The 13,538-nt window shown below is 27.0% G+C and overlaps 1 protein-coding gene across 1 annotated transcript; it reads left to right on the forward strand.

Annotated features, from left to right (window-relative positions):
• Positions 1-286: 286 nt before the first annotated feature.
• On the forward strand, positions 287-11,709 carry LOC111042411 (exportin-4-like). The gene is made up of 21 exons (XM_022327006.1): positions 287-343; positions 427-532; positions 1,002-1,177; positions 2,370-2,477; positions 3,556-3,672; positions 3,763-3,919; positions 4,333-4,457; positions 4,907-5,064; positions 5,131-5,305; positions 5,381-5,644; positions 5,971-6,142; positions 6,217-6,394; positions 6,479-6,638; positions 6,707-6,879; positions 7,685-7,853; positions 8,578-8,871; positions 9,421-9,601; positions 9,684-9,802; positions 10,798-11,019; positions 11,086-11,178; positions 11,455-11,709. The coding sequence occupies exons 1-21, from the start codon at positions 287-289 to the stop codon at positions 11,647-11,649; spliced, it is 3,399 nt and encodes a 1,132-aa protein (XP_022182698.1). The 3' UTR covers positions 11,650-11,709.
• Positions 11,710-13,538: the final 1,829 nt, after the last annotated feature.

The following is a 13,538-nucleotide window of genomic DNA, read 5'->3' on the forward strand; positions in this document are numbered from 1 at the left end:
TATTATTTATATTACCTATTTAAATATATCTTTGATCGTCGCTGTAAGCACTGTAAGGTCGACAGTATTTTGTTCTGATAAGGTGATAACAGTTATTTATTTGAAAAAGACGTGTGAAATTTGAAATTATCACCGATTACTGAAGACAGAATAGTAGAGTTCTCAGACAGACGATAGTTTTTACTGATTATTGTAGACCGTAGTTCGTCAACATTCTTCTAGGGTCAGTTTTACAGAATTAATGGAACGTACACTTTAACTGTTTGGTCGGTGAAATAAAAACGAAATGGAGCAAGTGCAACAGATATTGCAAGAACTTGAAGCGGCCGGCAGTATAATGCTTGTGAGTCGTGCTTCTTATTTTATTTCACTTGGTTTATTTAAAATTAGTTAAACAAATGTATGTATATTGAACTGTGTCCATAGGCGTCACCATCACTCGTGACTAATGACCAGCGCAATGCTGCTGAAGCAGTTTTTATGAGTTTCCGCAAGACCAACATGCCTTACTCAATTTGTCGATATATACTTGGTAACGTTGTGTTTATATTAATTTGTAATTAGTACCTAAGTTATTAGTACCGATCTTATTGTACCTATATTACTAATACTATTTTATTATATAGGTTCTGCATTTGTTTTTAATAGATTGTTATTTGACTTAATATATAGTAGGATTAAAATTAAAAACATTATTTAAAAAAAAAAATGTATTGAACTTAAATATTGGCATATGGCTATATTTTGTAGTTGATTATGTAAAACGAGGATTCGTCACTAAAAACCCAGGTGAACACCCATCTGGAAGCTATTAACCCCATTCGATACTTGACAACAGCACAAATTAGTGACTGCGGCCAATCACCATGCCACACTAGGCCTCTAAAATATTTTTTGAGATCTTATTTTTACACTTTTTACATCTACTATATTCTAATATTATGATGATGTATCTCTAATAAAATTTTGATAATAATTTATTTATCTATGTGTATTTGTAGATTGCAGTAAAGTAGATTTTGTTTTATTTGAGACTGCGGGAACATTAAGAGATGCACTCATACGAGATTGGAATTTGCTATCTCAAGATCAAAAAAATGAGCTTAGACAATATCTATTTCAATTTATCATGCGTGATGGTAAGATGGCTCCTTTTGTTAGAGAACGAATACTACAGGTAATTAATATGATAATATGATTTCTATACCATACACTTTTTCATAATTTTTTTTTTTATTACTCATTTATCGATAAATAAAATTGGAACTAATTATAGGGGTACATATAGTGTGTGTCGAGGAACATATTGGTTACAATTTAATGCTCAAGAAAACATAATATTTATTTTCTACTTATCCCATTCAACATTCAAAAATATAATATCAATTTGGAAATTTAAAAACGTTTTGGATAGTAAAAGTAGGGCATAATATTAGATTTTAGGTTGAATGCATCATTGATGTGTAATTTATATTCTTGAAAAATATTTTAAGATTTTAAACAATTTTTTTTATGAATTTAACAACTAAGTATTTTTAAAATATTTTAAAATCAAAATAAGCACTAGTAAACTGAACTACATATTTTAAATAATGTTTGATGTGTATAATATCAATTTGCACCATTAGAGCCCATTGCCTACCTGATTCTACTAAGACAATTTCTGTTGAATAATGTAGATTTTTATATATTTATTAAGTCATTGTTGTAAACTAGAACATTAGTTAGTTAGACAAAATGGAAAATCAAATTCTAAAAATATAATTTTGTCTTATGAGGTGATTTTTAAATTTGTTAGCATAACATATTCCCAAAAATATGATATGCAATGAATTTACATATTAATAGGATGTCATACTAGCTTCTATTGTTTCACTCGTACAAATACATAAAATGGCAAATTTGCGTTCAGCAGAACATTATTAGTTTCATTACTGGAGTAAATTTAGTGAAAAAGTAGTAAAAAAGTTTTTTTTAATGGTATTTCAATTTATAAATAACTTATTAGTAATTGTAAGTTGTAATATTTTGTATGTTCATAACTTGCTTAAAATATGAACATTGTAAAAACTGACTAACTAACATAGGTTATGATCTTACCTTTAAGTTTGATAATAGATGAAAATAATTCACTCTTATATTAAAGCTAATAATTCAAAATTCAAAATTGGTTCTACTGAATGTAAAATTAGGTAGGCTGTATATTTGTAAAACGTAGGTAACCAATTTGAGTGTGACGTCTTCACATTATTGTTATGAATTAATAATATTAAAATTAAAATTTGATAAACATGAGTATGTGTTCAATTATACTATAGTAAACTTTTACCAGTTTATTTGTATAAAGTAATTTATTTTACCCATAAAAGGTGATTGCAATTATGATTAAAAGAGGAAGTGTTGAAGACGGTGGTCAAGAAAGAAGTAATATTTTAGATGAAGTAGAAAAATTAATATTCAATGGAGATCTAAAAAAGGTAATATGTAAAGTCTTCTATAACTATTATGTATTTGAATCTTTATAAAATAAATTAATTTTAGTAATTATGTTAAAGTATAATAAAATATTTTTAATTAAGTAGTAAAAAACAACCAAATAAAATTAATTAGTTAAATTATGTTTTGTCTCCATTGTACATTAATGTTTATTATATACTTTTGATAATCAATGAAAAAAGTAACTCAAAATATTTTGAGTACATTATATTAATATACAATTCTGCTTTTTTTACTATATAAACTACTTGATTTTTTTTTTTTTATTAATTGTTTATGGCATCAACTATGTGTTTATTAGCCAGGGGTTTTTGGGAATGTTGGGTTACTGTAGGGTTATGGAACATGTGTGTGTTTGTTTTGGCAGAATTTTTAGTGGGCACCCTTAGGTTTCTGCCATGCCCGGTTGGGGGATGGCGGCCTCTCTCTCCAGACACCACACCGTGACTGCCCGGAGAGAGGGCTGCCCGTGACCGAGGTTCGAACCGGCGACGGTGCGCGTTGCGACCGACGCGTTATCCACTAAGCCACTCCGTCCCCCACTACTTGATGTATTACTATCAATTTAACGTTTTTTTGGGTTAGAATTTTTACTATTTTTTTTATAAAACTTTGTCTCAGAATGTTTTTTTTTTCAATTTGAAGTTTCATAGATCATATGAAATCACATAGGCTTTTTGTGAAATCGTATGTATCATGAATGCAATAAATACTCAAAAATTAAACTTGCTCTCAAACAATCAATTTTTAAGATAGGAAATAACTTTATAAGTCTAAGTTGTTTAAAAAAAATTATGTAATTCAAATTCAAACTCAAAAAAAGGGGTGTGCATTTTAAAAATATTTTGTTTTGATATGCGTATGCAGAAAAAAAAGGTAGACAATTAGTGTAATAAATCTTCTATGATACAAATATAAAATAGAACAAGTTCAAGGTTATGTTTTATGTATTAATTGTATATATTCTATACTTTTATGTATTTTCTGTTATTTGTTATTAACCTTTATTGTTGAATACCCTGTATATGTGCTTAATTTAAATTTGTATTTCAATTACAGCAAATTTTGGGTTGCTCTATAATTTTGGCATTAATGCATGAATATTCTACTACAGTCAAATCTACTGATGTTGGTTTAACTTGGGAATCACATTATGCTGCAAAAAAAGAATTTGAAGTAAATGTTTACTATTTATTGAATTGATCCAAATTCAAACTGTTAGTGTAACTTATTAAATAATTTTATTGATTCATATTTATGTTTTAGGCTAGAGACTTAAGACGCATTTTTGTATTCAGTACCCGTGCCTTGCATGAAATACAAAATCTTCCTCAGCCATTATCAATAGATATTTTGACCGTTCTCAAATACTTACTGATAATATGTGAATCTGTTTTAGTATGGGGATTCATTTCTACTAACAATATCCTTTTTACAATCAATATATTATGTATGCCTAAGTATTTTAGTTTTTAATTATAAAAAGTTATTTTTTCAATTTTTTTGCATTTAAAAGTGATATTTTATTTTATTTGGATTTGTTAGCTTATTATTTGAACATTAAATGTATTAATCAACTTGTAGTAAGCAAGTAGTTGTTAACTTTAGTGTTTTTCAAAACCACAGAAAACATTTTATAATCCGTCATTCTTGAACAAAGCTCTTTAGAACACAGGTGTGAAGCACTGAAGCCTATTATAAATATTGTTCTTGCTGAGTCTTGTTATTATGACTTAAAGAAAACCATTTTAAACATTTAAAGATTTTCTAAATTAATAATATACCCTGATTATTAATACAAATATTAGTAATAGTAGTCCTTAATTAAATAAATACTGCCCAAATATTTGATTGGAATGTTTGAGGGAATATATAATTCTGAAAACAGCCCTATTTTGAAACTTGGATCAGAATGGAAAGATATCATAACAAATCCTAGCACTGTTGATTTATATTTTCATGCAAGTAACATTGTTATTAATTATATTTAGGGTGTAACAAAAATAGCAGACAGATGTAATTAACAACCTATGTAATACATTTTGTTCTAATGAATTTTTTAATATATAAATTAACAATCATCATATTTTAATATCTAAATTGGGGCCTGTTGTGGCGTGGTGGTTGACCGCAGTCATTAATATGTAGCACAATCACCCCTTATATATGTGTCCCTCCACCAATCGTAACCCTCAAAATGCTTATGGCCATAGCTGCCGATGGTTAAGTCAAATAAATAAAAAAAATATACATTTATATGTATATATATATATCTAAATTAAGAATAAAAGTTATTATATATTAAGCTGATTACTTACATCAGTCCGTTATTTCTGTCATTCTATGTATATTATATATACACACAAACACATATTTGATAATTTTTATTATATTTTTTTTATAATATTAGATTTATTGGATGGTGAGAGATAAACCACAATTTTCTCATCATTGTCTGAATTGTCTTGTGCAATTATCTTCAATTAATGGTAATATATGGACTGATACAAATGTACAAATGAAATATATGACAAATTATCTAGAAAATTTTATTAAATTAGTATCCACGTAAGTGAATATTTATGTGTTCTATTTTCTTTTTTGTATTAATCTGATGTATTGCTTTAATTCCAGGGTTAAAATATTAGATCGTGAATCAATAGGGATTTCTACTATTATAAAGAGAGTAATAAATGGATATACTCCTTCAGGATTCATGCAATTTCCTCCAGATATAGTTAAAAGTTTTTTGGAAAATACAACTCATCTTACGTGTCAGTTTGCTGAGGGTGCTGCTACTGAAGAAAAGGTAATTTTTTTTAATTTAAAAAAGCTAAATTCAATGTATTATTATTATCATTATTATTATTATACTGCCCAATAGTTATCTCAAGATGATCAAATGTTTTTTGAAGCATTCAACAATATTTTACGCCCCTGGGTGTCTATTATTGAAAACAGTAACCAATCTTTTCCAGAACAATTATGTAAGAGTGCATCTGTACAAATTTTAAACACTTATTTAAAATGTCACATTTCACCACCAAATGGTACAAAAACTCTCGACACTGAATTTAATGAATATGAAGAGGATGATCGGGTGGTCAACAAAGAACAACTCCAATACATAGGAATATTTGGAAGACTAGTAAGTATACAGTATTTTAGAAATATTCAACAAATAAACTTCATTAGTCAAATCTAGTGAAACTTTAGTATATCTGTATATTATGCAAAATATAAATATAATTATTGATAGCCAGTTTTCGTTGTATAGGAGATGGTTGTGATGAAAGAGGATTCATAATAATTTATTTATATTTAAAGTAACGCCCGTGTGGGGAGAGAGTACGGTGCAATATACACAATTAATACTTAATAAGTTAATAATACCTGAAAAATGTTTTTTATAAAGTATTTAATGTAAACGTAATTGTAATTTTTTTATATTATGTTCTAATTATTTTATTTTAGATTCCAGAACATTCTTTACCTCTTTTAGTGACTTTAATAGAAGGTCAAATTAAAGAAATGAGAACAATAATTGAACACGTACATAGTAGTGGGAGTTGTCAGTGGCCAGAGTCATTTCAACAAAAAATTGATGCAGTTAATGAAGACATTCATTGGATGTTTCTTATAGCAGGTAATTTTTTAATTAGTTTTGGACAGTTCAGTTTTTGTTATACAATCATAAATTACTTTTATTGTTTTTTTCAGGGCATATACTCACAGTGGATAGTGAGGGGGAACCTAGTATGATTCCTTCGGAAATCATGCATCACAGTATTGAGCAGAGTAAAAATGTAAATTTAGATTTAACAATGAAATTTCTTACTAATCAAATGTTAGTTATGGACGTGCCTGGCTCAGCAGAAGCCGTTGATGATGTTATCAAGTAAAATAATTAATACAATTTTTTTTGGTTATTTAACTATTATATTTAAAAAATGATTATAATAGGTATATGTTTTTTATTTAGGTTAGTGTCTATTGCATTTCATCTCTGTGAATTAGAAAAAAAGCTTATAGAAGCTAAAATGGAAAGTCTTTGTAGTCCATTGTTAAGTGGTACTATAGTATGGTTTTTGCGGGAATTTTTTCAAGCGTACTTGATGCCAAACGAGACTTACTACAATGATGTAAACTACGATTAATAACTATGTTTTTATATCTTATAAAATATTAATAGTTAAATAATAACTTTTAGCTTAGTATGCCATTATTGCAAGCATTTGGTCAACATACAGAAGCTGCTAATTGGGTGTTAAATTACTTACTAAATAAAGTTGAACATAATATCAAATCACCTCTGTATGTTGATGTGAGTCTTATTGGAGATACAATTGGATTATTAATGTCTATGGTAGATGTTAGACACAAGTATGTCTTATAATATTTGTTTTAGCTTTAATTTGTTATATATTTAATACTGTTCTTAGACAAGTTCCATAATTTGAGGTGAACAGGAATGATTTTAATGTTTTTTGAATATTGTGAGCACAGTTTTGAATGTATCGGTTTTGCAAAATATGGTTAAGAAAGCCCTTATATTGAAAAGTATTTAGAATACTGAATATATAAAATAAATAAAATATAATTATAAGTTCGAAAGTTTTTTTTTAAAGTGTTATAAGTGAATAGCTATTAGCAACACTATGTACAAATACCGTGCTTTCCCTTTTGTAATATGTCTATGGTAAACATAAACAACATTTTCATTGACCTTAAAATATTGAATTATTCATAATTTTTTTAATGGTTCTTAAAAATTAATTTATGATACATCAGTTAACACATACAAAATTGAAAATATAGATGATGATAAAAATAATAATAATTATCTAAATTGTGAAAAGTGGAATTACAGAGTGTATTGAATGCCGAACGGCATGGAGTAAAAACTATGAAAAGGGTTTTTAATTTATTTGAATTTTTGGTCTAAACAAGTAGATATTGTGTGTATGACAGTATAGTAGGCATACAAATGTACAGTATTTAACTGTTGTAATGGTGGATGTAATACTTGTTTTACATTATAAATATTTTTAATTTACTATAAAATCTATTTTTTTTTTTTTTTGGCAACATTAAACTGATAATTTATATTCTTCACTTTATTTCAATTAAACAAATAAACCAATCAATTTTGTTTTTTAAAATTTATTATTTGTTTTATTTATTGTAGATCTGAGATTGTTATTAATTGTGAAGGGTTTTGGAAATTATTTGAAATACAAAATCATGTGCATGAACACCAGTTAGTTCCAGAGGTAAAAAAAGGATTGTATAAAGCATTTTCTTTAGCTGGAGATGCCTTTATCGAAAATGATAAACAAAAAGATTACTATTCTCGTGTAAGTAGATTTTATTTAAGACTACACTTTAAAATGTCGTAAAATTGTTGACTTAATAACATTTAGTTACCAATTAGATAATTCTGTATGCCAGTGTTTTTTAACCACTTGTGGTATGCGGAAAGCTGTTAAGTGATTTTCTAAAAAAATCTCCCTTTTTAAAAAAATGGATTGGTTTATTATACTTATTAAATATTATATGGTTTGTTTGATATTAATAATTATAATATAAATTATGATTGTACATATTAAATTTTCTTTTTATGCAGTACATTTTTATATCATCATATTGTAGTTTTTATTACAACAAAATTCCATACATGTAGAATACCGACACATTTTTGAAAGCAAAGAAAAAAAAACTTTATTTAGTCGAGTGGTTCATAAAAATTTTCAAACTGTGTTGGTGATATTTGGATATAAAGGGGTTGAGAACCATTGCTCTAAGTAACTGAAAAATTATAAATTTAGATATTTTTGTACTTCAAAAATAGGATAGATACTGAAAATTTATGTAGGATGGACCTTTTATGACTATATTATGTGGATAATTTTATTTTAGACATTTAATATATGACATTTTTTTTCAATGGACACTATCTCTAAGATGCAAATGGTCGGGTGTTTCACAAATGCTGATTTATAGTATTTTTTTATTTGTGTTTCAGACTAATCTGATACTTATATTATATTATACATTAATAAAGTTTTTTTTTTTAACTAGGTGATCACTCCAACATTAGACAAATTCAGGAAGATATTAGGTGATGACAATTTTAGAAAAACGTATAATAATGATGCTGTAAGATTAGAAATAATGGATATACTCCATAAATGTATCGGCTTGGCGAGTGGAGCAGTTATTAATACCACAGCAACTATTTTTGATATTTTACATCCAATGTTAAATGATTTTTCAGCTTTGATTGGAGTATATCATAATTATCAAATTATTGTTCACCTAATAATTCAACTTTTTGTTGAATTTTCCAAGAAAATGTTGTGCTTTCTTCGAGTGGTAAGAATTAAAATGTTATAATAGCATTTTAATTTTTAGAGTAATTTTAAACACATAAATATAATATGAAGTCACTTTTTTGTCCGGTATAAACTTTGAAATGGCTTGATGATTTGACTAATTTTTTTGTTGTGTTCTTAATTGTCAGGACAAGATTTGTATAAAAGAAAAATTTTAAGAAAATTACCGGGAATGTAGGAAATCTGTAGCTCAAATTAACAAGCTTTGTCTAGTAATTAGAGTTGACACTTTTAACAGGCAACAAAGTTAAGGGGATCAGCCATACATTAATAAAATAATTAATCTTTGGCACGGGTAACACCGGGTTGGACAGTTATTATGTTAATGGCTTTGAAATCAACCAATTTAAAATTGTAAATAGTTAGATTTGTATAAACTAAATCAACATTTTATCCATGCAGAAAAAGTATCAACTAAATCTAGTTTCCAGCATAATTGTATTTGATTTTGAAAATTTATATTTTTATAGTAATGTTACTGTATGCATGGTGTATATATTATATTGTATTATATATTTTTTTTATATAGGATGAAAGTGATAAGTTCTACATGTCTTGTTATCAAATGGTGGATATGTATGCCCGCTACAACATTAATCGCGTGTCTTTAGATTCTGATGCTGAAGATCAATGTTTTCAAGATCTCTATGTATTTTTAGAACTTTTAACTCATGTTATGTCAAAAGAGGTTTTTGATCTCAGCTCTGATGGTAATAAATTATAAAAATATTATTTAATTACTTTAATTTAATATTTTAACTGAAGCATAATTTTATTTAAATGTTAAAATAGGAAAAACTACTACTGGGAAAACAGCTGGGGATGTCTGTGTTTATGGGCTTCAAGTAATTTTGCCCTTGATGACCATAGATCTCTTAAAAATTCCTGAACTTTGCTTACAATATTATAAAGTAAGTATTTTTTATTTTGAAATTTGAAATTTTTTTTTGAGCAGTTTATAAATTGAACTGCAATACTTAAGGGGACTCTACAGTGACATTTGTTGTCTTTGTCATATAAGTGCAGAACATTCCAAATGTACGCTCATCAGATCACTTGTAGCTTGGTCAGCTTTAAAATTTGAGTGAATTGACATATTATGAAACTTGATGGTAAGATCATCTGTGGTTGTATGTGTATTTTTTACAAAAGTTCAATTTTTTAGCAAGTTTTGGATATATAATAAAGCGTAGTTAAAAATTCTCATAACTCTTTTAAAAACTAAATCATCGTAAAAAAACCTACTTGCAAATTAAAAACACAGAAAATGTTCCTTACTATCATGTTTCATGGGAGGTCGATGTACTCTAATGTTTAAACTAATGAAGCTACATGTGATCTGCCGAGAGTAAATTTGGTATGTTCATAAGACAGAGACAATAAATGAAAGTGTGACATTTTCTTAAGGTGTATTTTTGTGGTACTTTACATCAAATCATTATTGAAGATTTATTCAATTTAGTGTAGAATGATAGTTTTCTAATAAATATACTCATAGGTATTTCTTAATAACTCAAATGTTATGTTAGGTTAGATTTTTTATTTGATTAACATAATAGACATTTATAAAAATGTTTAATTTGATGTAGGTACATAGTTTACAAATTTTTACTGCTCTCCAACTTAATAATAATGAAGGATTAAAATATTAAATTTAAAACCTTAAAATGATATCCAACTGAAATAATTTATGTTTTTATTTAATAATTCTTATTTATTTAAAATACAACTCAATACATTGAGATTTAAGTTTGAAAATATAAATGAAAGAAGATAATATAATTATTTTGTTATAGATATTGTTCATATCTCAATTTTGTGTGCTGCTATTGTTTATATATTTATACTTGTTTATGTATAAATGTATTATTCAATTTATAACAATTGTATATTATTTATTTTGTAGTATGCTGGATACATGTGTGAAATGGTTCCATTGAAATTATGCATAGAAAATGTTGATATTTTTAAGGGAGTTTTGACTACAATTGAATTAGGTCTGACTATGTTTGGCCATGAAATCACTCCAATTTGTACAGATTTTTTACAATCAGCTGCTTCATTTATTTATAGACATGAAAACTGTACAATGCATGAAGCATTTACTTTGTTAAAGCCATTTTTAAAAGTAAGTCATAAGTGTATATTGTATAATCTTTATTTTGTTGTGTTTTATTAATGATTAATTTTGTAGTTTTTGATGAAACTCATACTATCCTGTCAAATAAATTCGGATGCACTCTCAAGTACTGGTCATGCACTTTATACATTAATATGTTGTTATCCGGTAAGAATACTGAATATTTTATGATTTAAGTAAACTTTGTTCATTGGTTAGACCACTTTTTGAGATGAGCCACTGAGTGGAATAGAGTACAGTCTCACTCTTGATTTTCCATGGTTATCCACAAAATTTCATAATTGAACAATATGACATAATATGTGCTATGTACATACTACATACATATACAATACATTATTACGGTTACACAAATTAATAATTGCAGTCAACAATTAAAACTAGAATTTTTATTTAATCATTATTATCGTTCTTTATTTTTAGGATGAGTTTCAGCAAATATCAATGCAATTGATCAATGATCAAACTGATGCATCAGTCATGGATAAATTACGCAATGCTTTTACCTTGTTAACAACCGGGATTGACTTCAATGGTCAACATGCAATGAAATGTCGTTTTAAAAATAATTTTGATACTTTCACAACAAACATACGTGGGTTCCTATTTATTAAATAATAGAAATAGTGAAGAAAATAAAAATGTATATTATTTTGGTTATTAATTTTATTTTAATATTTTAAGAATTTTGTTAAAATTAAACTTAAAAACTGAATTATACTGTAAATTGTGAAGTACATTAAAAATTATTCTTTCTATGATAACAAATTTTAATCCATGATTGTGTTTTCAAACCTTAATTTTAAAAAATATTTTTATAATTAGTTAAGCTTTTCAACTGTTCATATTGTTATTGTTGTATAAAATACATAAATAAAAAATATGTCTTATTTTATTAATAATTTTTTTTACTAACATATTTGTTAAGAATATTAAACATGAAATTAGATAATTGTTTCTTAATTGTTTTATACTTATATTACCAATTTTTTCTTTTTGGGTAAGAACAATAACAATTTTTCTTTATTTCAAATACCTACTTTTTCTTGTTACCTTTGTTAAATTATTACCTAATGCATGCCCAGTAGTGCTGATGCCAGTTTCTAATGGTATTGCATAATCATGGTAGGTATCTAAGATAGCCGATAGGTACCATCATAGATATTAGAACTGTGGAGTGAGAATAGGCATGTTCTATCCATTCTTCTATTATTTATGGGTATCATTGCTATTTTTTCTTCTAATTGAACCATGATAAGACTGCACACCTCCATTATTATGTTGCCATTGGTTGCTTGCCTTTTTAATGTATTTTTGACTTTGAGAGAGAAGAAGTTTCAAATAAAGTATTTAGCATCTGAGTGCTAAATATTAACAAAACAAAAATGTCTTAGGCTACCTTAGTAGTTTAAGCCTTAATAAAAAAAAAATTTTGAAAATAATAATTTTTCTATTGAGGGGCTGGCGAGACCTGTTGCCAGCTTTTTCCATGGATATGATGTTGATGTATTTTTGATTTTACTGGGAAATTAGTTTCAAGCGAATTTCAAAATTAAACTTGAATATTAACGGAAACAGTAAGTAAAATATTATCAAAAAACAATTTTGAAAAAATTAATTTAGTAAAGTGAAAGAAATTTGGAGCATACCATGTAAATTAGATTTTAAAGGGAAGTAACGATGTGTGAATTTCAAAATTTAGCTTGCAAATTCATGCGTACTAATGTCCAATACAGTGGAATATTCAGAAAAAATAATTTCTCTAACAATTTATTTTTCTATATAATAGACATAGGCGCAATTTCAACTTTTGACTTGGGGGGAGGGGGCTGAACATATTAAAGGTAAGCAGACCCGTGGGGGTCAGCTTAAATTCTTATCTAGTCTAGAAAGTTTACGGGACTGATAAGTTACATTTTTGCAAAACAAACATTTTGAAAACGTTACCTAGGATTGGATTGAAATATCGTGTTTCAAGAGTCAATTATGTGACTTGGATATTAAAGAAGCGTCTTGTGATCTTCCAAACTGGGTTTGACATTTCATGTAAATGGCGATCTAGATATAGACCAAAAAAATTTTAAAATTATAATTTTTTTCATCTTAAGCGTCGCCGATACTTGTTGCTTGCTATTTGGGTATGTAGATAGTTAACATGTTTTCGATTTTTGCGGTGGAAGGATTGACCAAGGCTTACTGGAACTTAAACTCAAATATCCAAAATGTCAAAATTAACTTGGAAAGGGAGCACACTAAAACATCTTTATTTAAAATTGAAATCAGTTTAGTACAAATTTTAGATTTAAAGAGTTGACTTTATACTACTTATGAGTTTACAGAATAAATAAATAAATTATCGACCTTTACAGCGCTCTTAGTGTACAATTCACTGAACTAATTTTCGTCAAATTAGTATTTTTATAACATATCTGGGTCTACATCGAGATTCGTGATGGTTTTAAATATTGGAAAATATCTGGAAGGAAATAAAAGACGAAAGCATTTTC

Source organism: Myzus persicae, unplaced genomic scaffold, assembly GCF_001856785.1.
Source record: "Myzus persicae strain clone G006 unplaced genomic scaffold, MPER_G0061.0, whole genome shotgun sequence".
Lineage (NCBI taxonomy): Eukaryota > Metazoa > Arthropoda > Insecta > Hemiptera > Aphididae > Myzus > Myzus persicae.

Bases quoted from the DNA above. Each gene is read 5' to 3' on its own strand.
- LOC111042411 (XM_022327006.1), top strand. From the start codon at position 287: ATGGAGCAAGTGCAACAGATATTGCAAGAACTTGAAGCGGCCGGCAGT. The intron at 3,920-4,332 runs ATATCCTTTTTA...TTAAATAAATAC, and splicing joins GGGATTCATTTCTACTAACA to TGCCCAAATATTTGATTGGA. The intron at 9,803-10,797 runs GTAAGTATTTTT...TTTATTTTGTAG, and splicing joins TTTGCTTACAATATTATAAA to TATGCTGGATACATGTGTGA.